Source organism: Phyllosticta capitalensis (assembly GCF_038381095.1).
Source record: "Phyllosticta capitalensis strain CBS 128856 chromosome Unknown BKA78scaffold_1, whole genome shotgun sequence".
Classification (NCBI taxonomy): domain Eukaryota; kingdom Fungi; phylum Ascomycota; class Dothideomycetes; order Botryosphaeriales; family Phyllostictaceae; genus Phyllosticta; species Phyllosticta capitalensis.
The window spans coordinates 4,000,294-4,021,053 of record NW_027117439.1 but is presented as its reverse complement, the minus strand read 5'-3'; the positions used below and the strand labels follow the sequence as shown (position 1 = coordinate 4,021,053).

The window sequence follows — 20,760 nt, the reverse complement described above, 5'->3', positions numbered from 1 at the left end:
ATGTGCTGTCGGCGCATAACCAACCACAGACATTGGCTGAGGATGTAAATCAACTCCAGCGCGTGGGCGCGGATATCAATGCTTCCATTCCTGTCTCATGTGATGTGTAGTCCCTTGCATACCAGCCACGTCAAGCCACAGCTGTCTAAAAAATACCCGGAAGCATCACGAACCTCTTGCGCTTGTACTCGGCGCCAAACTCCTTGCGGTATCTGCGCTCCTTCTTGGCGGCCCACGCGGCCATTTGGGCGGCTGCGACAATGACGAAGACGGCGGTCGAAATGGCAGATTTTGTGCTGATGGCGGCGTTCACGAGCCAGACTGCAACCCACGAAATGACTTCGAAGAGGTAGTTGGGGCAAGTGACCCACCCGAATCCCAATCCTTTGGGAATGCCACGCGCGGTGGGGTCGTGCGCGGGCCGCAGACCCTTGAGGACCAGATGGGCATTGAAGTTTCCAAGCTCGCCGACGGCGTAGAGTGCCACGGCCAGATATGTGAGCCAGGGAGCGGCTTCCGACTTGGAGGGACCATAGGCAAAGTATGCCAGGTTGAGGCCGGAGAGGAGCCAGTAGTGGGCCGAGTTTTTGAAAATGTTGAAGGCGGGCATGGTGGCGCTAGAGAAACGGTGCACGAACAGCGTCTCGAATTCGCGCTTGGCAAAATGAAGCACGACGAGGATCAAGGACAGCTTTTGCAGAGACGAGGGCTCTGGAAGAGCGGATGGGGCCAGCGAGGGTGTGGGGTAGATGTAGTCGCGCAAAAAGTAGACGAGCGGGTGGATGATGAGCGGGCCTGCATACTCGACGAGGAAAACGGTACGCCAAGCTATCTGGGGACCTGGGGTTGTGCCTGTCAGCTTATTGTTGTGGTGAGAAGCTGAGGGGGAGAGTACCAAGGTCCTTGACGGTGATGTTGCTCTTTTGGCGGAGGCCCGTCTCTGAGACGAGAATCTTGGTCGAGTTTGGGATGACAGAGCCATCTGAACCCTTGGCGAGGCGCAAGCGGTGGACGGAGAGGCCGGTGGCGGCCGCAAGACGCTTATACAGCTCGGCAGTCGAATCTGTCAGCGCAACCGTGGTATCGGCCGGGAGCTTCTTGACGGGCTTGCCTGGGGGCCAAAAAGTCAATGGGGAGGACGGAAATAGAGTGGGGGCGGGGTTTTGTACCGCGAGGCTGCACGACGAGAGATATTGATTCTGCGGGCGCCATTGTGATGGGGGTGGATGGTGTTGAAGAAGCTCAACGGATTTTGCCAGGCGAGGGACAGGGAGAGCTCCGTCGGCGAGAGCGACACCAACGCCGATCACGTCCAAGCTCGACACGAACGATGAAGAAGTTGAAGATGATGTCTGACTACAGCAGGTAAAGACTCAATTGGAAGGTGACTCGGCAGTCGGCAGCTCAGTGCAGCATCGCAATCATTGTGCGTCACGGTGGAGAGATTGAGCAGACTGCCTGGAGTGATGCCTGTGTGCCTGGGCTGTCTGCCTCGGTCAGCCCTGTAGGAAGACGCAGGCAGAGAGCACCTCACCGAACACCCAAGCCCCCCAGCGCTCACAGCTTGGCCGGTTCGCTGGCCAAGCCACGCGGTCAATCGGCCAACGTCTCTCAGCCTGACCGTAATGCGGCACGCTGCAATTGGTCGTGCCCCCTTGCTGCCCCAAGCCATCACCACGCTGACCTCCTCCACCTTTTCATGCCCTCTCAGCCTCAGTCATGTAGTTAAAAGATACGACCAGCCCGCCACCATTTTTTGATTCACTCTGCCCGTCTGCTCTGCGCCGCTTTGTCCCTTCCGCTTTGAGATACCCCTCCAGTTTCTTCTTTTTCTGCTGTCCACTTTGCATTGATTTTACATATACCCTCGCCCTAAAATTATAGGTCAGTCTTTTTATCTTTGTTTGTACTCCTACTCTGCCCTGCCGCAACCTCCGTAGCTGGGCCGCGCCGGGTGCTCCCACTAAACTCAAACCGTGTTTCATCTACCCATCTGCTACCTACCTCCTCGAGCCACACCCGCCCGTTGCAAGACCCATTGCCCTGCTATAGCCTGGTAACCCCATTGGCTTGACGGCGGGCTGTCTTTGTGGGAACCAACCTCTTCATTCCCACACCTTCAACTCTTTTCATCCGGGCGCACATCTAACAATCAATACAGCATGGCTCCGCAATTCTCCTCGGAGCCCGAGCAGCTCTCACAGCTTGACAAAACTACTCGTGAGGTGGCCAAGGCCGTGTCACAATTCAAAGACCTCATTAGCCACGCCGTAAAACCGTTACCTACTGGCACTGGAGATGGCACTGATCTTGATCCCAACGACTACCACACAGACGCTGCCGAGGCTGCAGAAGGCGTCGTATCTGATCTTAGTCACTTGGGTATCACCGACTACGAGACCCTCTTTGACGTACTCAAGGACCAGATCACCGGAGAAATGATCAATGACAAGACCTACTTCATGGAGGGCCTCATCCGCACCGCCGCCAAGCTGCCCGACTCGTCAAAAATGGGCACCAAGCTCACCGAAGGCTTTCTTACCCAGCTTTGGAACGACCTCGAGCATCCTCCGCAGTCGTACCTTGGCCAGGACTTTAAATACCGCCAGCCTGATGGCTCGTACAACAGCCTCAAGCACCCGAAGCTTGGGGCTGCTGGCATGTCCTACGCGCGGACCGTCCAGCCCAAGACTCCGCAGCCCGTCGCTCTTCCGGACGCTGGAGTTGTCTTCGACAGCATCATGTCTCGCAAGGTCAGCGAGGAGCATCCCAACAAGATTAGCAGTGTCCTCTTTTACCTTGCCTCAATCATCATCCACGACCTATTCCGCACCGACCACCAAGACTTTAGCAAGTCAAACACCTCCTCCTACCTTGACCTCTCGCCGCTGTACGGAAGCAATTGGGACGAGCAAAAGACGATGAGGACGTTCAAAGACGGCAAGCTCAAGCCCGACTGCTTTGCCGAGAAGCGTCTCCTAATGTTTCCTCCTGGCGTTGGTGTGCTGCTCATCATGTTCAACCGCTTCCACAACTATGTCGTGGAGCAACTGGCGTTGATCAATGAAGGCGGAAGGTTCAACAAGCCTGTCGAGGGCCGGACGGGACCCCACGCCCAGACTTGGGAAAAGTACGACGACGACCTCTTCCAGACGGCAAGGCTCATCACCTGCGGCTTGTACATCAACATCATCTTGCTGGACTATGTCCGCACTATTCTCAACCTCCAAAAGACCAACTCCAACTGGGCGCTCAATCCCCGCATGGACATCAAAGGCGTCGAGACGGCAACCGGCAACCAGGTCTCTGCCGAGTTCAACCTGGTGTACCGCTGGCACTCGGCCATTTCTGAAAAGGACGAGAAGTGGACCGAGGATCTGTGGAAGGAGATGTTCCCCGACTTGGACCCCAAAAAGGTTGGCATGCACGAATTTCTTCAAAGGCTTAGCAAGCTGGAGAAGATGACGCCGGAGGACCCTCTGAAGCGCAAATTTCACCATCTGGAGCGCAAGAAGGATGGAACGTTGGACGACGATGCGCTGGTCAAGATCATCACTGAAAGCATCGAGGACTGCGCCAACTCATTTGGAGCCCAACGCGTCCCGGCCGTAATGCGCGCGATTGAAGTCCTTGGAATCCAGCAGGCCCGAGCCTGGAACGTGGCAACGCTGAACGAGTTCAGGAAGTACTTTAACCTGACGCCGCACCGCACATTTGAGGACATCAATTCGGATCCGCACGTGGCTGACCAGCTGCGCCGACTCTACGACCACCCGGACCATGTCGAAATGTATCCTGGTCTTGTTGCCGAGGAGGCGAAGCTACCAATGACGCCCGGTGCAGGTCTGACGCCATCGTACACGGTTTCTCGCGCAGTCCTTTCGGACGCTGTGGCTCTGGTCCGCGGAGACCGCTTCTACACGACCGACTACCATCCAAAGCAGCTCACCAACTGGGGATACGCTCTTGTTGAGTCGGACAAGACGATTGACCACGGCGCCGTCTTTTTCAAGCTCTTCATGCGCGCCTTTCCGAACCATTTCGAGCCCAACTCTGTCTACGCCCACTACCCCATGACTGTGCCCTCGGAAATGGAGAGGTGTTTGAAAGATCTCGGCACAGCGTCCAAGTACAGCTTCAAAAAGCCCGCGCTCATTGGCATGCCTCAGCTCGTCTTTACGTACAAGACTGCCGAGCAGGTCCTCAGCGACAAGGAGACATTCCACGTCACTTGGGGCCCGGCGATGGAGTTTTTGATGGGCAAGCCGGCCAAGAACTTTATGCTTGCGGGCGACGGCTACGAGAACGCAGAGTCGCGCAGGATGATGTCCAGCGCTCTTTATGTGAGCGACTGGATGAAGGAGGTCAAGGCGTACTACCTGCAAAAGAGCAGCGAAATTTTGAAAGAAAAATCGTACAAGCTGGGAGATCTCAACCAAGTCGACATTATCCGCGACGTCGGCAACCTTGTCCATGTCCACTTTGCGGCGGATTTGTTTTCACTCCCCCTAAAGACCAAGCAGCACCCGCACGGCATCTTCACCGAGCACGAGCTGTACCTCGTCCTGGCGGGCGTCTTCACCGTCGTCTTCTTCGACCTCGACCCGGGCTCGTCGTTTCCGCTGCGCGAAAAAGCCCACGATGCCACGCAGAAGCTGGGCCAACTGGCGCAGCTCAAGGTGCAAGAGATCAAATCCGGCGGCGGCATCCTGTCGGCAGCCATGGCGCTGCTCTTCCCTCCAGCCAAAACCAATCCCCTCCACTCGTACGGCACGCACCTGATCCAGCGACTGCTCGCCGCCAACCCGGACATGAGCGTCCACGACCTCGTCTGGGGCCACATCATGGGCACCGCGGGCGGCATGGCGCCGAACCAAGGCCAGCTCTTTGCGCAAACCCTCGAGTTCTTCCTGCACACCCCTGAAGGCCGGCGTCACCTCCCGACCATGCGTCAGCTTGCCGCCGCCCCCGACGATGACGACGACGCCTTTGACACGCTCATGCACTACCTGCTGGAAGGCTCGCGGCTGGGCGGCGAGACGGGCGTCTTCCGCTACGCGACGCGCGACGTGCAGCTCGTCGACGGCTCCCGCACCCTCTCCCTCAAAAAGGGCGACCGCCTCATGGTCCACCTGCGCGCCGTCTCGCGCGACGCCTCCGTCTTCCCCGACCCCGACGCCGTCCGCCTCGACCGCCCCCTCGAGTCCTACATCCACCTCGGCGCCGGCCCGCACCGCTGCCTCGGCCTCCCCATGACGCGCGTGGCGCTCACCGCGCTGCTCAAGACGGTCCTGCGCGAGTGCGGCAATGGCTTGCGTCCGGCGGCTGGCTTGCAGGGTGTAGTCAGAAAGGTCGAACAGGTCTTGGATCCCACCGGCAAGCTGGAGCGCCCGGAGGTCCGGTACCACAAGTACTTGACCGAGATGAATGATTCGTTTTTTCCCTTTCCGACGGGTGAGTTTGGCCCCTGCGATTGAGGGAATGGGACACTGACTATGTATTGCAGCCATGAAAATCAACTGGGACGACCTCGACGCCGCGCCCGCGCTCAACGGCAACGGCATCATGCACACCAACGGCTCCTCCAATTCCAACGACCAGTATGAGGCTTCGTCGTCTGGCCAGCCAATCAGCGCGAGGGATCCCCTGAATGGATAGTAGAGGGCAATCAAGTCGGCCTTTCGTTTCTTTTTCTCCTCTTCTACGGGTATATAAGATAACCGATTCCCTTTTGCTCTCCCTTTCTTTTCCCGCGTCGGAGGCGGCATGGCATTGGATTGGATTGGGTGGATAGCCACAGGAAGGCATTGGTTTGAGACTGGACTGGCATGGGACTTGGCGTTGGTTGGTCAACGGAAGCGTGGGTTTTGGTGTCTCATCACGAACGACGGCGTAGAGTAGATCAAATTCACGATAGCAAAGAAACGTCGTCGTCTCAAGGAAAAGAGATTGATTGTGCATGCTGTGCGGCATGATAGCCCTCTTTATCATACCATACCTAACCTAACCAACCCTCTACCCTTCTTGCTGACTGGCTTTGTCATGCGGCACAGAACCTAAGTGTCTTTACATTTCCATTCCGCTGTCCTTCCTCTTCAGATTCTCCATTTCGCATTCTGCACGCTGCGTGTCGTCGCCAGCGCCGCGGCTAGCTGCTTGCGGTTGGCCGCCTCTGGCGCGGATCGGATCGGGGCGCTCGCCCGCCGCGTGCGAAGGGTCAGGTGGCGCTGGCTGGCTGGTTGGCTGACTGTGGTGGTTCGTGTGGGACTGTAGGTGCTGGTGTTTGGAGGACGGGAGTTGGTGTCGAGTTGTTCTGCGGACGCGACGCGACGGGTCGGAGGATGGCAGATGGCGAGGTTGAGAGTGCTGGAGGAGCTTGAGAAGGGCGGGTGGGTGCTCGGTGTGCGAGAAGCCTGGCTTGGGTTTGGATTCATCGCGTTGGGATGAATGAACCTCCCTATCGACGAGAGCTCCCCCGATGTCCTCACTCATCATCCTCGACATTCTCCTCGCCATAGTTTGCCTCAAGGGCAGCCGCATTCGCATCATCATCGCCCTTCTTCTTATCCTCCTCCATCTTTTGCGTCACGTAGGTATTGACGTCGTTTTGGAGCTCGGACACATTTTTGCGGAGGGCAGCGAGATAGGCCGTCTTTTCGTCGGTTGACGGGTCAGACGAGATGGCGGGCAGGTCGCGCGAAAAGGTCTTGGGACCGGCGTCGTTGGGCGAGGTGTAGACGGCCTTTAGTAGTTGCGACATGGTGGACGACGTGTGCGGTGTGTGGAGGAAAGGTTTTGGTGTGGAGGCGGGGATCAGCCAGCCCTACGACCGACGGTCGACAGCCAATCGAGCCTAACAGCCAACAGCACATCAACCTCGACCTGACTTCATCTCTCTCCATCTTCTTGTTCACGATGGATTGATACAATGACCACCTCGTCGCCCCGCTCGCAGCTGGCCTCCCCGCCGCCGCAGCCGCCGCCTCCATCCGCCCGCCCCCAACCTACCGCTAGCCTCGCATACTACCGTGACGACCTGGACGACTCCTCCGACTCCGACTCGTCGCGAAGGACCGTCTCCGTGCGCAATCACCACCACCAACAACACCACCCTGCTCTCCACCACTACCACTCGACCGCCACCGTCGCTCCCTCGCTCTCCAATGTGTCGGTAAACGACCCTCGCGACAGGCCGCCCTCACACCTGGGCCATCGACCCCGCCAGCACTCACAAGGCTTCTTTGAACCCTCTCTACCTACCGCTTCGTCGTCCAATGTCTCGACCATGTCCAACCTCACCGCCTCGCAAATCGCCGCGCAGGCTGCCATGCACGCTCAGAGTCACGACTCTCAACACCATCGCAAGCGCTCTACCACCGTCCCCGAGCCTGCTTCCCCCGCAAAGGCTCCCCCGGCTAGGCGAAAGCCTTCGTCTCCCGGGCCCACCGTTCCGTTGTTGAATGTGGGCTCGGTCCAGCAATACCAAAATGGCCTGCCTGGCTCGCAACAAGGTGCTGCCACGGCGGCCGCGAGCATTGCGTTTCCAAAGAGCCCGCTTGCCTCGCCCGCCGTTGGTCCGTTTGCGAGCTCGCGCCCCATGTCCCCGGCCGTGACGGGCGACGTCAAGCCTTTCAAGGAAAAGTCCAAGATGAAGCTCTTTTCCAAGCCCAAAAGCATTGGCATATCCAAGGACAAGGAGAAGGAGGAGAAGAAGGCGCCGACTCTGCCTTCTCCAAATAGACCGGGCATGTACAGCTCGCCGTCCCTGAGCAAGCTAGTGAACCAGTCGACGACTAGCCTCGTGGATCCTAACCACGCGGCCGCATCCCTGTACTCGACCGCCAATGCTTCCACCTCGACGCTGGTGCCCTCGGACAAGACGACGTCTGTCGAAAAGGAAAAGGAGAAGCATCGCCATCACTTTTTGTCGCGCCAAAAACACAAGCTCAAGGACGACCACCACCACCTGCCGCTTTCTTCTGCCAGCAGCAACTCGAAGCCAACGGATCCAAATGCTCCTCAGCCGCTGTACAATTTTGCTGCGCCAAACTCTCCCGGACATTCGACTTCGTTTGCTCAGTCCATGACGGGTTTGGATTTGCGACATGGAGGGAGAGGATTGCGCCAGAAGAAGAAGGAAGAAAAGGAGGCCAAACACGCCACGACCGAGGAGACGACCTACCGGAGAGGAGATGCTTCGATTGAGATTGACCGTACCGATTGGCCCAGCACGGCCTCTCTGAGCACATCTGCGCCGACCCAGGGGTTGTTATCTGCAGGACTTGCTCTGGACACGCCGCTGACTTCGGTGGCCAACCTTGGCTCGATCTTTGGTCTTCCCGGAATGACTCCAGACGACGCGTGGCCACTCATCAAGGCGCGCGTGTTGCTCATTTTCGAGGGCGAGGACCCCCGGCCCCCAGTGGAAGACTTTAACGCGTTGGTGTCGATACACATTCGGCGGTGTATCCAGCGTCAAGCTCCCATTATTATTATTGAAGATTTGGCGGAGCTGTTGCAGACTGGCTTCGGATCGCTCGACCAAACCTTACGACACGTCCCCGACGACCGCCTTGTCCCGCGTCTTGTCGACATGTGGACCGTGGTGCTGTGCACCATTTTGCCGTTCATGCAAGCTGTATTTCTTCCGCTGGACATGGAGTTCAAAGGCCGGGGCATCATGAACCCTAAAGAAGCCGCCGGGTTCTGGGGCGCGTCTCTGCCCAACAGAAGCCGTGCAGACTCGGATGAAGGACTCTCGAGATGCAAATCCATTCCGACCCTGGGCGAGGAGCTCGATGTCCGCCGGCTGACGCTTCTCGCCTTTCGCGATACGGTGATTCTGCCTCGCAACGACTCGCTCATGGCCATCTTCTCGCGCCTCTCTCTCGAAAACATCAACATTGGCATGTCCGAGTCTTCCGACACGCCATCCTTCTCGCACGCCTCGCCCGGTCCCGTCCGCCCCGGCACGTCGACGTCGCTTGGGGAGGGCGGCTGGCACAATTCGTCGGGCTCGCAGAGCCACAATTCGGCGTCCAACATTCTCGAATCGACGTCGTCGTCGTACTCGCAGACGTTCAGCTCCAACTCGCGCTCGCGCGCCACGTCCAACACGTCGGCCGGCTCCTTCCACAGCCTGCCCGCGACCGTCCACCACCACGGCCACGTGCGCGCCCGCTCGAACCCGCAGAATTCGTACACGCCGAGTCATTACGGCTACCACCCGCCGCCGCCGCCGCGCGCCGCCACTCCTGTGCCCCCGCCGACTCAGCAACCCCCGCCGCCCATGGACACGGCCAAGGTCATGGAGACGGTCGCCCGCATGCTGCAGTGCGTCAGCATTCTCATCAGCATCCGCAGCGGCGACGAGGCGCAGGCGCTGATGGAGCGTCTGGCTGCCGAGCTCAAGTACAACTGGTTTGGCCGCGGCCGCACGGGGAGGAATCGGCGCGGATTTGTGGGGAGGAAGGGCACCACGGTTGGTGTTGTTGGACTTGGTGCGTTGGGTGTGCAGCCGCAGGGTGTTAGGGTTGCTGAAGCCTGAGGGTGTGAAAGGGGGTGGTGGGGATGGGAGTGATGAGATTACCTAGATACCCTTGTTTTGGTGTTTTTTTTTTTTTTTTTTTTTGTTTTGTTTTCGCGCTGGCTTTGACTGGCAGGCAGCAAGCGGAGCTGGACTTGTCGTTCTTCTTTTCTTTTCTCTCCTGTGCCTGAAAATAACGGCCGTCTGATTCTTCCTTTCTTTCCGCCTGATACATTCGCGTCGTCATTCGTCAAAAAAGGTCTTTCTCTGGGATAAAATGATATGGAGCCAGGGAGCTCTCTTTTTTCTTTCTTTCTGGGATTCTTTCGCGTTCTACCGTTTTGCTGATGAGTGGGAGGGGTGGGGTGGGTACATAGGTATACATGGTGTTTTTCTTTGCTGATTGTTCATTTCGACTTATTTCAGTCCGGGTTATCAAAGCCTTTTGCGCATTCGAGTCTCGGCAGCACGCCTTGTCACATGCAGCGAGAAGAAATCGATGCTCGCTTTTGAGAGGGGAATGCTTGATATTTGGGGGCAGTGGTGTGTGGTGGTCTGTCTGGTGTCTCTCATCCTACTCAAATGTCCATCCAACTGCCAGTAGTCCTTTTTGTCGCCTTCCTAAACGTGTTTCCTCAGGCTACTCCAACAAACGGGCTTCTTAAAGCTCGCGTGAATCTTTCGCCCTCTAGAAGGTTAGCTGCGTGCGTTTCAACCCAAGAGCCAGGACTTGAACGCACCATTTGATCCGAGAAGATTGCAGACTCGTCAAAAGTGGGATCTCGAAAAAGGACGATGAGAACGACTGTGATCTCTAACGCGACGGTCCCTTTTTTGCGCCTCCAGCTGCCTGCCGGTCCTGCTCAGCTTCACTCCTCCTGCCGCATGGCTGGCTTCCGGCCCGGCATTCTGCATCTCGAGCCCGGCAATCTTGGCCATGGCCGCTGCGTGCTCCATCTTGAGCGCCTTCAGCTCTGAAAGGGTACGCTGGTGCTCAGTGGTCGACTTGGGCGAGGCGGCTTTGTTCTCCTGCCGAATCCTCTCGTACGCCTGCCTTGCTGAGGGTGGGCGGCTTCGCGGGATGGGCCTGTGGAATGTCAGTGGAAGACTTTACAGTAATACTGGCGAGGCTTATCGTGAACTTCGGCGACACTACCGCGATTCTTCAACGTCTCGCGCAGGGTCTCCACCTTGCGTGCGTCCATCTTGGCTTGCGCAATGGCTGCCTCAATGACTTCGCGCGTGATGGGCTTGCGATTGCACTGTCAGCTGCGTCTTGATATGTGGGCGCCATTGCTTACCGGACGTGCTTGCTATCGTGGCACATGATGGTAATATGTTTGGAGGTGTGTGGTGTATAGTAGCAGAAAGGTTTAGTTGGAAGTGGATAGCAAAGCATGTCGGCGAAGTATCAACTTGGGTCGGATAGACATTCACCATGATCATATCTCTCATTGCCTCCACCTCCACCTCAAGCTCCTTCCTTCACCCTCTTCTTCAGCTTTGGGGATAATAGAGCGGCATCTTGCAAATACTTTGCTGTTAGTGGCATGGAAGCCGCAGACACCACCACCCCAAATCCTGTATCACTACTCCACCTTGACGTCTGCAAGTTTTCTCACCATCCTTTTTCAAATTCTCTGCTAGGTAATATGCGATCCAGGTCGCCGAGTGAGTTCTCCATCTCCGCTCTGGCCTGACCTCCTCGGCCTTGGATAGTCAAGATTGAGCCATACGTACATAGATTCATCCACACAACCCGACTAAGCGACCTTGCTTCGACCACTTGCTAGTCTGCTTGCTACTACCTAATGCCAGATGCCAGATGGATGCCGCTCGTGCCCCAACCAACACGTGCACGGCGTCGAGACGCCCTCCCTTCCTCCGTTCAGCCTGAGGTGGCTCATATAGGCAGACCGATCGCGGACGACTGGCTGTGTATGTAGGCAATGAAGGGTTTGCCTGAGAGCGTCCGTCTGTCCATGCGTCCAAGCAACCAACCGACCAGCTCGCCATGCCCCTCCCCACTCCACAAATGCGTGCTTCTAACCACCATGTCTCTCTCTTCTGGAAGAAAAAAAAAATGCGCGACAGCACCCCCACCCCCACCACATGCTGTCCCCATGCCGATAGCCGAGCCAACGCCCCGAGCCATCCATGCCCCATTGTGCATTCATCCAGACACTGCTGCTGCTGCTGCTGCTGCTGCTGCCGCGGCCGCTCCCATCGCAACAAAACGCTAGACGCAGCGCAAAAAGCGGGTGGGTGATGTATATATATGTGAAATAAAGGTCCACACCACATGTGCGGTGGACAGGATGTGGACAGAAGCGAAGAGAAGGCAAGAGAAGGGATGCAATCAATGATGCAGCGAGAAGGAAAGGGGGTGAGAGGGAAAGAGAGGGGAAGGAGAGGAGGAGGAGAAGGACGGATGGAGAAATGGTGAGAGAAAAAAAGGAAAAATATGCCGCTATGACGATGACGCCCCACGACACCGATGTGATGGACAGACAAAACAAGACTGAAACAAGAGTACAACAAAATGGCGGAAAGAGAAGGACGAAAAGCGGGGAAAGGACTAGACAGGAGGAAAGAGGGGGAGAAAGAGACGTTAGGTATCCTATCTACGTCGCCAGGATCTCGAGGAGGGTGCGAGATGGAACCAATGATGCTATACCCTAACATGCATGTATGCCATGCAAAACCTCCTTGTGCTCTTTTCTTCTCCTTCTCTTTGTCGCGCCCAACTCCATGCCCTAAACACCACGAAGCAACATCTACGCATAACGCACACTGCCATACGCGGGCGGTGGATGCGCAGGCACCGGAGGCGGGATTGGCGGCGCACCACCATGCCAACTACCCGTGCCACTGCTCGTCGCGCCACTCACACTACCGCGATCCATGGCAAACGGGCGCTGGCTATCGGGCGTCTGACGACCATTGGGCGCCCAGGGCATGGGGCTACGGGGCATGTGCGGCGGGGGGAAGGGCGCAGGACCGCCAGGGCCAGGAGGATAGCCACCGGGCCCCGGACCCATGGCCATGCCAGGAGGCGGAGGCGGAACCCACGGCGGGGCGGTTTTGGCGCGGCGGTTGGCGGAGCGGCGGCGGATGCGGCGCGAGATGCAGCCCAGCAGGGAGAGGAGGAGCAGCGCGCCGATGGCGACGCAGATGCCGATGACGATGCCCTTGTGGTCCTGGATCCACGAGCCGATTTCCTTGGCCGTCGACGAGCCCGAACAGCGGCCGTTTTTGCAGTGGCCGCCGCCGCCGCACTCGGTGCCGTCGAGGAAGTTTTGCTGCAGGTTGTAGCACACGTTGGCGCCGAATTCGGGGCTGGCGCAGCTGATCTGGCACGTCTGGTGGTTGCAGGCGTACGTGTCGTTTGTGCCTTGCGTGTAGGCTCCCAGGGCCGTCTTGCATTGCTGGTCTCTGCTGGTGCATTGTCCAGAGGCGCACTTGAGGCCATCTCCACACTTTGTACCATCTTCGGCATTGGTGTCTGCTGGACAGTAGGCGGAATCGCCACTGCAAACCTCTTGAGGGTCACATTGACCTGTTGACTCGCGGCAGACAGTACCATTCGAGGCAAATTGACAGCCTCGGCAGCAGTCTTCATTCGAGTCGTCGCAGACCGCTCCACTCTTGAACTTGCACGTCGTAGGATTGCAGCAAGGGTTGTTACCGCAACCATCAGCGCCACCACAATCACAGTCTTCTCCTTCTTCGACAATGCCATTGCCGCACTGCTGGCCAGAAATGGTGGTGACGCCTTTGTTGTTGGTGAAGCAGTTTGTCTTGACACTGTTTCGACCCATGGCCGAACAAATGTTGCCAATCGAACAAGGGCTGAATTTGGTGATTCCCCGCGCCGTGCTAGGGTTCATGAGGTACTGCTCGTTTGCATCGCACTGGGAACTGGACAGCGGACAGCATTCTTCTCGAAAGTCAGTAATCAATTCTCAAAGACTAAAATTCAGGGGCGTGGGTGGGTGGGTTGGTGACTCCGGCAGGGGCGTCGGATGCTCCTTCCAAACCCCCTTCCTAGGAAACACTCACGTTGCGAATTAACGACGCTAGAATCCGCGCAAGTCTGGCTGGTGCAGTCGTGGACGGCGCCAAACGTGTGGCCGGTTTCGTGACTGGGATACGAAATAAGCTTCTTTCTTTTTGACTCAAGGTTGGGAAAGCAGAAAAGCTTGGTAGCCGACGTCTATGTAGCGCATGCGAGTGCGACTGCTCTGAGAGTGCGTGCGTGCTGCTCTAGTGAGACGTCTGGATGGACCTGAGCGTTCGCATGCCACCACGTCTTTCAAGATAGGATGGCAGCGTTCGGGCGCATCGCGACATCCCCAAGGCGCGCACGCAGGGAGCAGTCGTCATCGCGTGGTGCATAAACTTTGGCTACCGCGCCTCGCCGGCTTGGCTGGAGCTTGACTTACGCAACGACCTGCCACTCGGTATTGGTGCGGGCAACGACATTAGCACTGGCAACCGACTCTCCAGAGCCGCTGTTGGTCGAGCCATCCGAGCCCGTCGAGTTGCCGCCGCCAGACTCGACGCCTTGGACGCACGCCTGGCCCAACCAAGCTAGGCCGACGGCCTGGCCCGTGTTGCACGTGGTCAGGAGCGTCCAGTGGGAGTTGGTGTCCGGGCGGGAGCCCCTCCACTCGGAAAACATGTTGAGGCGGTCCTGGATGGTGATGGAGTCGGCGCAGGCCTGGTTCCACTTTGTGGCCTGTTGCGGCGTGCCGGGGCAGCTGGCGTCGCTGACGGTGAGGTTGCGCAGGCCCAGCGTGATGTTGAACGTCGTCTCGTAGAGGTCTGATGCCGAGTTGATGACGCTGATGACGTTCTGCCGCGCCGACTCGGACGAGTTGAACGACCCCGTGTACGTGCAGTCGGTGGCTACGCCGACCAGCGCGACCTTGCGCGCCGATGGGCAGCCAGACGTTTGGCCAATGGTCGAGACGAGGTTGACGCCCGCGCTGTTTCCGCCAGGCTGCGTGTCAATTTGCCGTTTCGAAAACAAGTTTGACATGGAAACGGAGCCCCAGGAGCGCTCATCGCGCTTCAGCATGGGAGCAAAAAGGGGATGCTCCGGATTCGTGTTGAACGGCAGTCCATCTGCCTGGCAAGCAAAGCCGTCGTCAAACCCTCTCTTCCTCAGCTCATCATGGCTGCCATAGTTGACGGCGGAAATATCCGAGTCGCGCCACACCACCATGAACTCGTCACTCCCATTTTCAAGCGCAGGATCCATGGCGTGCTTGGTCTGCGTGTAGCTGGAGCTCATCTGAATGTGGTGATGGTCGTGGTCGACTGAAAAGACGCCCTCGAACAGCGGGTGCACGCCATCCCTGCGGACGTTGAGCCTCGCCCATCCTCTGTCCTGCCAGACGGCATTTTCGTTATTCTTGACCCACGCGCGTCCCTTGTAAATCTTGTGGTCCAGGCGGTCAATGGGCTCTCTGCGGGTGACCTGGCCGTCGGGGCCAATGTACTCGACGGTGGCGTCGTCGGCGAGAATGTCGTGGTTGGGTTCGAGGGACAGGCGCACGAGTTGGGCGCCGTCGCGCAGGTCAAAGGTCAGGTCAAAGTGCGAGAGGGCGGTGACGCGGTGGTTGTAAGAGTGGACGCTGGGGTTGCGGAGGACCTCGAGGGCGTTGAGTGGGTTCCGGGCGAATGAGCTTGCGTGGCCCAGTGTGGGGAGGGAGGCGACGACGACGCAAGCGGTCGCGGCCACGGCGCGGACGAGGCGCATGGCGACGGCAGATCGTCGACCGGGGTGGAGAGAGGAGGACGGGGAGTTGTCAGTCGCCAGCAGCACTTATATTGGCATTTGGATTTTGGCTTTGACGAAGCTCAACGGCGAGCGAGGAGGTTTGGTGGTTTATGAAAACACAGGGAGCGGCGGCGGCGGAGCGGGTATGGATGACTTGAACTACGAGGGCGGCTGTGCGCTTGGCGATGCCACACAGAAGCACGACAGACAGCCAACAGCGAGGAGAAACGCGGGGCGGGAATGCCAGTGGACAGCATGCAGCCGATTCCTTGCTCACTACTAGGTATTCGTAAAATCCCCAACTGCCAAACGCCAGCCACCCTTCCCCTCTCATCCCGTTCCCCGTCCAACCACTAAGCGACCTAGATACAAACTATTCACAGTATCTGCTCCTGTACATATTTCTTCCCAGGGTATTTGTTAAAAGCCTACTTCTTCCTGCTCAGGTGCACCGTCTCGATTATCTTGTCCACCACGCTCGGATCAGACAGCTGATATCACCGTCCGTTAGCACCGCTAACTCCATGGGGTTGATTAATATGCACTCACCGTCGACGTATCGCCAAGCTGATCCTCTTCGCCGGCCAAGATCTTGCGCAAGATTCGCCTCATAATCTTGCCAGACCGCGTCTTGGGCAGGTCCGAAACCACAAACACCGCCTTGGGAGCCGCAAAGGGCCCAATAGACTTTCGGACCTGCAGAATCAGATCCTTCTTGGTCTGCTCCGTCACCTCGTTGCCGTTCTTGAGCGACACGAACGCGTTGACGGCCTGGCCCGTCAGCTCGTCGTTGATGCCCACCACGGCCGCTTCCGCGACGATGGCTGTGCAAAAAGTCAGCTCGGTGTACTCCCCAAAACGGGCAAATAAATGCATCACGACTTACGGTGCTCAATCAACGCAGCCTCAATCTCTGCCGTCGACAGCCGGTGCCCCGACACGTTGACGACGTCATCAACACGACCGCGGATCCAGTAGTAGCCCTCGTGGTCACGTCCGGCTCCGTCGCCGGTAAAGTAGTAGCCCTTGTAGACCTTGAGATATGTCTCCATGTAGCGCTTGTGCGCTCCCCAGACCGTCCGGGCCATGCTAGGCCACGCCTGCTTAAACGCCAACACGCCCTCGACGTCGTTGCCGTGAATCTCCTCGCCCGACACGGGGTCGATGATGGCCGGCTCAATGCCGAAAAAGGGAAGCGAAGCACTTCCTGGCTTGGTGGGAGTCACGCCGCCAAGGGGAGTGATGACGTGGGAGCCAGTCTCCGTCTGCCAGTAAGTGTCGACAATGTGCGCCTCCTCCTTGCCGACAATCTCAAAGTACCACTTCCACACCTCGGCCGCAATGGGCTCTCCGACGGAACCGAGAACGCGCAGGTGCTTCATCTGGTGCTTGACATGGTGGTCTCCCGCGCGTTTCAACAACCGCAGCGCAGTGGGGGCAACGTAGAATTGCGTCACGGCATGCTTCTCAACCACGTCCCAGTACCGCGAAAAGTCGGGGTAGGCAGGAGTACCCTCAAAGACGACCGTCGCGACACCGAGCAGCAGCGGGGCGTACACGACGTACGTGTGCCCGGTGATCCAGCCAACATCACCACCGCAGAAGAATCTGTCGCTGTCGTGAATATCAAACACATACTTGCCCGTGGCCGCGGCACCGAGCAAGTATCCACCAGTCGTGTGCATGACGCCCTTGGGCTTGCCGGTCGAGCCAGAAGTGTACAGCAAGAACAGCGGGTCCTCGGAGCTCATGGACTCGGGCGCAATGTAGGCGGGGTATTTTTCAACCTCGTCATGCCACCAGTAGTCGCGACCGGGGGTCCACGGCACATCGGAACCCGTGCGCTTGTAGACCAGGCAGTGCGAGACGTTGGGGCACTGCTTGAGGGCCTCGTCCACAATCTTCTTGGTGCCAATGACCTTGCCGCCGCGCTTGCCCTCGTCCGTGGTGATGATGACCTTTGAGTTTGCGTCGACGATGCGATCCCGCAGCGAGTCGGACGAGAAGCCGGCAAAGATGACGGAATGGACGGCGCCGATGCGCGAGCAAGCGAGGAACGAGATGACGGCCTCGGGAATCATGGGCAGGTAAAGGGCAACCGTGTCGCCTTTCCGCACGCCCATGGACTTGAGGGTGTAGGCCAGCTTGCTGACCTCGCGCAGGAGCTCGCCGTAGGTAATGGTGCGGCCCTCATTGTACTCGTCGGCTTCGTAGATGATGGCGGGCTTGTCGGGGTTCTTGATGGCGTGGCGATCGACGCAGTTGAACGAGGCGTTGAGGCGGCCCTCGAGGAACCACGCATTGTCGCCGTGCTCGAGGCTGCCCGAGTGCACCGTCTGGAAATCCCGCTCCCAGGTGAGCAGCTCGCGCGCCAGGCGGCCCCAGAATTGGTTTGGCTGCTCAATCGACTCCTTGTACAGCTGCTTGTAGTGGTCGAGGCCGTCGAGGTGGGGTTTGCTGGGGTGCTTTCTGGGCGGGCAGTCAGCTTGGGAGTTGAGCGGTGCCGGCGATTTTGGATTTTGGCAAGGGCAGCGCGGGGTGCTGTCGACGCCCTATGACGCCGAGCGCAAACCCCACCTTGGCACTGCAAAGACGGACAAGACTCACGCGAAAAGCGCCTGGGGCACGTGGAAAGTGTCGACGGCATGCGCTTCGGCGACGACGGGGCCGGTCGGGGGCTTGACGTTTCCTTCAGACATGGCGAAGCTGGAGCTGGAGCGGGAGGGGAGAGACAGGCGGGAGCTTGGGTGAAAGAGGCAAGGCGTTCGGGAGGGCGCGTGAGGTATATGTAGGGTTCAAGTTGGGCCGAGAGGTGGAGTCGGAGTCGAAGGAGAGTGGAAAGATCGGATGGCCGTTGATCGGGTGGACTGGGTGGTGATGAATGTTGCGGCGCAGGGCAGAGAGCAGAGCAGGGCAGGGCAGGGCAGGGAGATATTTATTGTTGGCCTGAGGGAGACGAGTGGATTGGGGAAGGGAGATCAGAGGGTACAGCGAAGAGCATGGCTATAAGCACAGGAAGAAGGATGGTGGAGGGTGTTCATCTGCCAATGTCAGCCTCAAATGCGGGGGAGGACGCCGCAGTTGGTGCCATTGGAGGAGGGCGAGCCATGGTTGAGGCTGGCTGGCTTGGTTGTTCCCTTCCGCCGACAGCTACAGCTTCTACTTCAGAATTCCTGGTGTCCGGAGTCTGCGAGATAGTATAGGGCGCGCCGCTTTCGCTCTCGGGCCCCACCTGCTGTTGAACCACGGCTTATTCGTCCGCTCCGCCACTGGCTACGACTGAATTCCTCGGCCTCGTCCAAATTCGGCCGCGAGCTTTTTCCGATCATGTCGTCTGCTCTCTGCCCACGTCGTGTGCTTGTTCTTGTTGTCGACAAAAAGTTGTTGGGAAACATGACGAGACCCTTGAGCTGGACTGATCAACGCCGAAACCGACATCTGGCCAGTGTAGTTCGCGATCGTCCCTCTCCATTGCCAGTTGCCCCTCGCGAGCCTCGGGGCCTCTCCCCAGACCGTCCGACCTCCTGGCGTCTTCATCTCTCTTCTTCACCATCAGTCCATCACCATTGACTCGAGTCCAAGTCCAGACCCTGTGCCGTGTGACCTGCCATCCATCGTCCAATGCTTCGGCGGCCCATCCCGCCAACGCCAGCTCCTTCAAGCCCTCCAATCACCATTCTCGTGATGCTCACCGCGTGCGACGACAATGGGAAATTCCGCATCCACTTGCCAGAATCGGTTTCCATGCTCTTGGCTTTGACATGTCGCAACGCAGATCCAGAGGCCCGATTTTGGTCACTGCTGGACGGGATTGTTGGACAGTAGGACCACTACGAAGCAACAAGAGCCGACTGCCCTCTGCCAAATGACGGGATATTTAGGACGCATGGGAATCACCGGATACAGCTGGAAGAAGCATTGGCAGGTGCTGAGGGTGTACCTAGGACCCTGAAAAACCACAACACCAACATAAATCCCCGAAGCTTTCAGTACGTGCTACTGCTACCTTACCTTACCTAGTAAACACGCCCGGGACTTGACACGACGGACCATAAACAATCTTTTATACCGAGAGACCAAAACAATTTTCAAAATAATTCCCCGACCTATAACCCACATCGGTGTGTAACTTGTGTTGCGCCATCTTACCCCTGAAGCGAAGCCCCCTCTGGAACCATCACCGAGCACATGCAGTTCCCGCCGGCCGGCAGTTGCTGCTGTCAACCGAACGGCGAACCAGAAAGCGAAAATCGTCATTCCGCTCATTCGTCACCCTCCACCTTCCTCGTCCAGAGTGCCGTCTCCACCCCCACGCCGCACCATCCCCACAGTTTGCCCATTTCGCGTATACCATTGTGCGGCACAGCAGCAGCTCCATGACATGGACGCGACCTCACAACTAATTTTTTGTGGTTTGGGTACCTACCTTGTTGGCTTGTTGTAGTCGCAGATCCCACATACGTACCTAGCCTGCGCAAGGGCATGGTAATTGGTAGTAGTATGTTTGCAGAATACATACATACATATGCTGTATGCACGACCTTCTGCAGACCACCTCACCCACGCGAGACTAGGCATATTCATCTTGCGCACAAAGCTCGGCGATATGCACCACCCACGCGTCCACACTACTCACCTCTAAACGCAAAAACATGCAGCTGCCTAGGTACCAACTACCACGTCTACACCACTGCCTCCGTCCATCCATCCACGTCTCAAGCTGCCACTACTACTGGCAGTGAGGTCCCGTCACCTCGGACCTCGCCCCCCCACCCCCCCCAAAAAAAAAAAAAAAACTTGGGTTGCCTGCCATTCATCCTTCGCCTTTCTCAACCTCCAACGATTCGTCAAATCATTGGCGCCCCGGCAACGCAGCCAATGATACGCACAACCAATAAGCTTTGCCGCGATATGTACGTACTGTAGATACCGGACGGACGGAAGCCTCTCTGGGCAGCATGCGGCACGCCTGGTTCCCGCCGTCCGCGCGCATCTGCCCAGCCAGAGACGACGACCGGGGCACCGGGGATGAAGGACGGGGACGGGGATGCGGGAGAGCGAGCGCGATTCAGTTGATGGGGGGGCATGACTCGCGGGGTCAGTCGAAGGTCATCACGGTGAGAAGAATTGATCGAGGGGAAACTTGGAAATACTGTCCGGTGGTGTTGAGGTGTTGGATATTTGGTCTGGCGGTGGGGGATATTGGTTTGTGAGTGGAAGGGATGGGGAATACCCATCTGTTCGTCTGCCCCCTACCTACGTATCCCCGGACCCTTAGACCTACCTACCTACTGTAATTTTTTAATGCTACCCTACCCTCCGACTGAGTACTGATTGGATGCCGTCCATGCAAACCACCAATTCACCCTTCATTCGCATATCCAAAACGCCAACGCCATCCCTTGCTGCTCGGTTCTTCGTCTACCCAACTCTTTTAACCAGAAAT

At 57.9% G+C, this 20,760-nt stretch overlaps 7 protein-coding genes across 7 annotated transcripts; 2 read left to right on the top strand and 5 right to left on the bottom strand.

The window, feature by feature from the left end:
• Positions 1 to 145: 145 nt before the first annotated feature.
• On the bottom strand, positions 146 to 1,212 carry BKA78DRAFT_349351 (enoyl reductase; the record flags this gene model as incomplete). Its single annotated transcript, XM_066890787.1, has 3 exons — positions 146 to 840; positions 896 to 1,111; positions 1,170 to 1,212. The coding sequence occupies 3 exons, from the start codon at positions 1,210 to 1,212 to the stop codon at positions 146 to 148; spliced, it is 954 nt and encodes a 317-aa protein (XP_066750129.1).
• A 950-nt stretch (positions 1,213 to 2,162) lies between these two features.
• On the top strand, positions 2,163 to 5,658 carry BKA78DRAFT_291997 (heme peroxidase; the record flags this gene model as incomplete). The annotated part of the gene is made up of 2 exons (XM_066885985.1): positions 2,163 to 5,454; positions 5,507 to 5,658. The coding sequence occupies 2 exons, from the start codon at positions 2,163 to 2,165 to the stop codon at positions 5,656 to 5,658; spliced, it is 3,444 nt and encodes a 1,147-aa protein (XP_066750128.1).
• An 826-nt stretch (positions 5,659 to 6,484) lies between these two features.
• BKA78DRAFT_245199 (uncharacterized protein) lies at positions 6,485 to 6,760 on the bottom strand (the record flags this gene model as incomplete). The annotated part of the gene is made up of 1 exon (XM_066884104.1): positions 6,485 to 6,760. The coding sequence occupies one exon, from the start codon at positions 6,758 to 6,760 to the stop codon at positions 6,485 to 6,487; it is 276 nt and encodes a 91-aa protein (XP_066750127.1).
• Positions 6,761 to 6,922: 162 nt separating this feature from the next.
• Positions 6,923 to 9,609, top strand: BKA78DRAFT_277251 (HbrB-like-domain-containing protein). Its single transcript, XM_066885578.1, has 2 exons — positions 6,923 to 9,169; positions 9,275 to 9,609. Exons 1-2 carry the CDS (start codon positions 6,929 to 6,931, stop codon positions 9,545 to 9,547), a joined length of 2,514 nt encoding a protein of 837 aa, XP_066750126.1. The 5' UTR covers positions 6,923 to 6,928; the 3' UTR covers positions 9,548 to 9,609.
• Positions 9,610 to 12,303: 2,694 nt separating this feature from the next.
• Positions 12,304 to 15,293, bottom strand: BKA78DRAFT_329611 (Metallo-peptidase family M12-domain-containing protein; the record flags this gene model as incomplete). Its single annotated transcript, XM_066889682.1, has 3 exons — positions 12,304 to 13,466; positions 13,589 to 13,671; positions 13,972 to 15,293. The coding sequence occupies 3 exons, from the start codon at positions 15,291 to 15,293 to the stop codon at positions 12,304 to 12,306; spliced, it is 2,568 nt and encodes an 855-aa protein (XP_066750125.1).
• Positions 15,294 to 15,742: 449 nt separating this feature from the next.
• Positions 15,743 to 18,013, bottom strand: BKA78DRAFT_291992 (putative acetyl-coenzyme A synthetase; the record flags this gene model as incomplete). Its single annotated transcript, XM_066885984.1, has 5 exons — positions 15,743 to 15,805; positions 15,864 to 16,138; positions 16,201 to 17,866; positions 17,892 to 17,898; positions 17,922 to 18,013. The coding sequence occupies 5 exons, from the start codon at positions 18,011 to 18,013 to the stop codon at positions 15,743 to 15,745; spliced, it is 2,103 nt and encodes a 700-aa protein (XP_066750124.1).
• Positions 18,014 to 20,023: 2,010 nt separating this feature from the next.
• On the bottom strand, positions 20,024 to 20,715 carry BKA78DRAFT_24122 (uncharacterized protein). Its single transcript, XM_066883917.1, has one exon. It carries the CDS (start codon positions 20,549 to 20,551, stop codon positions 20,162 to 20,164), a length of 390 nt encoding a protein of 129 aa, XP_066750123.1. The 5' UTR covers positions 20,552 to 20,715; the 3' UTR covers positions 20,024 to 20,161.
• Positions 20,716 to 20,760: the final 45 nt, after the last annotated feature.

What these genes read in the sequence shown, in the direction of transcription:
- BKA78DRAFT_277251 (XM_066885578.1), top strand. Translation starts at nt 6,929, where the DNA reads ATGACCACCTCGTCGCCCCGCTCGCAGCTGGCCTCCCCGCCGCCGCAG. An exon ending in CCGTCCACCACCACGGCCAC is followed by an intron (nt 9,170 to 9,274) that starts GTGCGCGCCCGC and finishes CCGCCGACTCAG; the next exon opens with CAACCCCCGCCGCCCATGGA.
- BKA78DRAFT_24122 (XM_066883917.1), bottom strand. Translation starts at nt 20,551, where the DNA reads ATGGGTATTCCCCATCCCTTCCACTCACAAACCAATATCCCCCACCGC.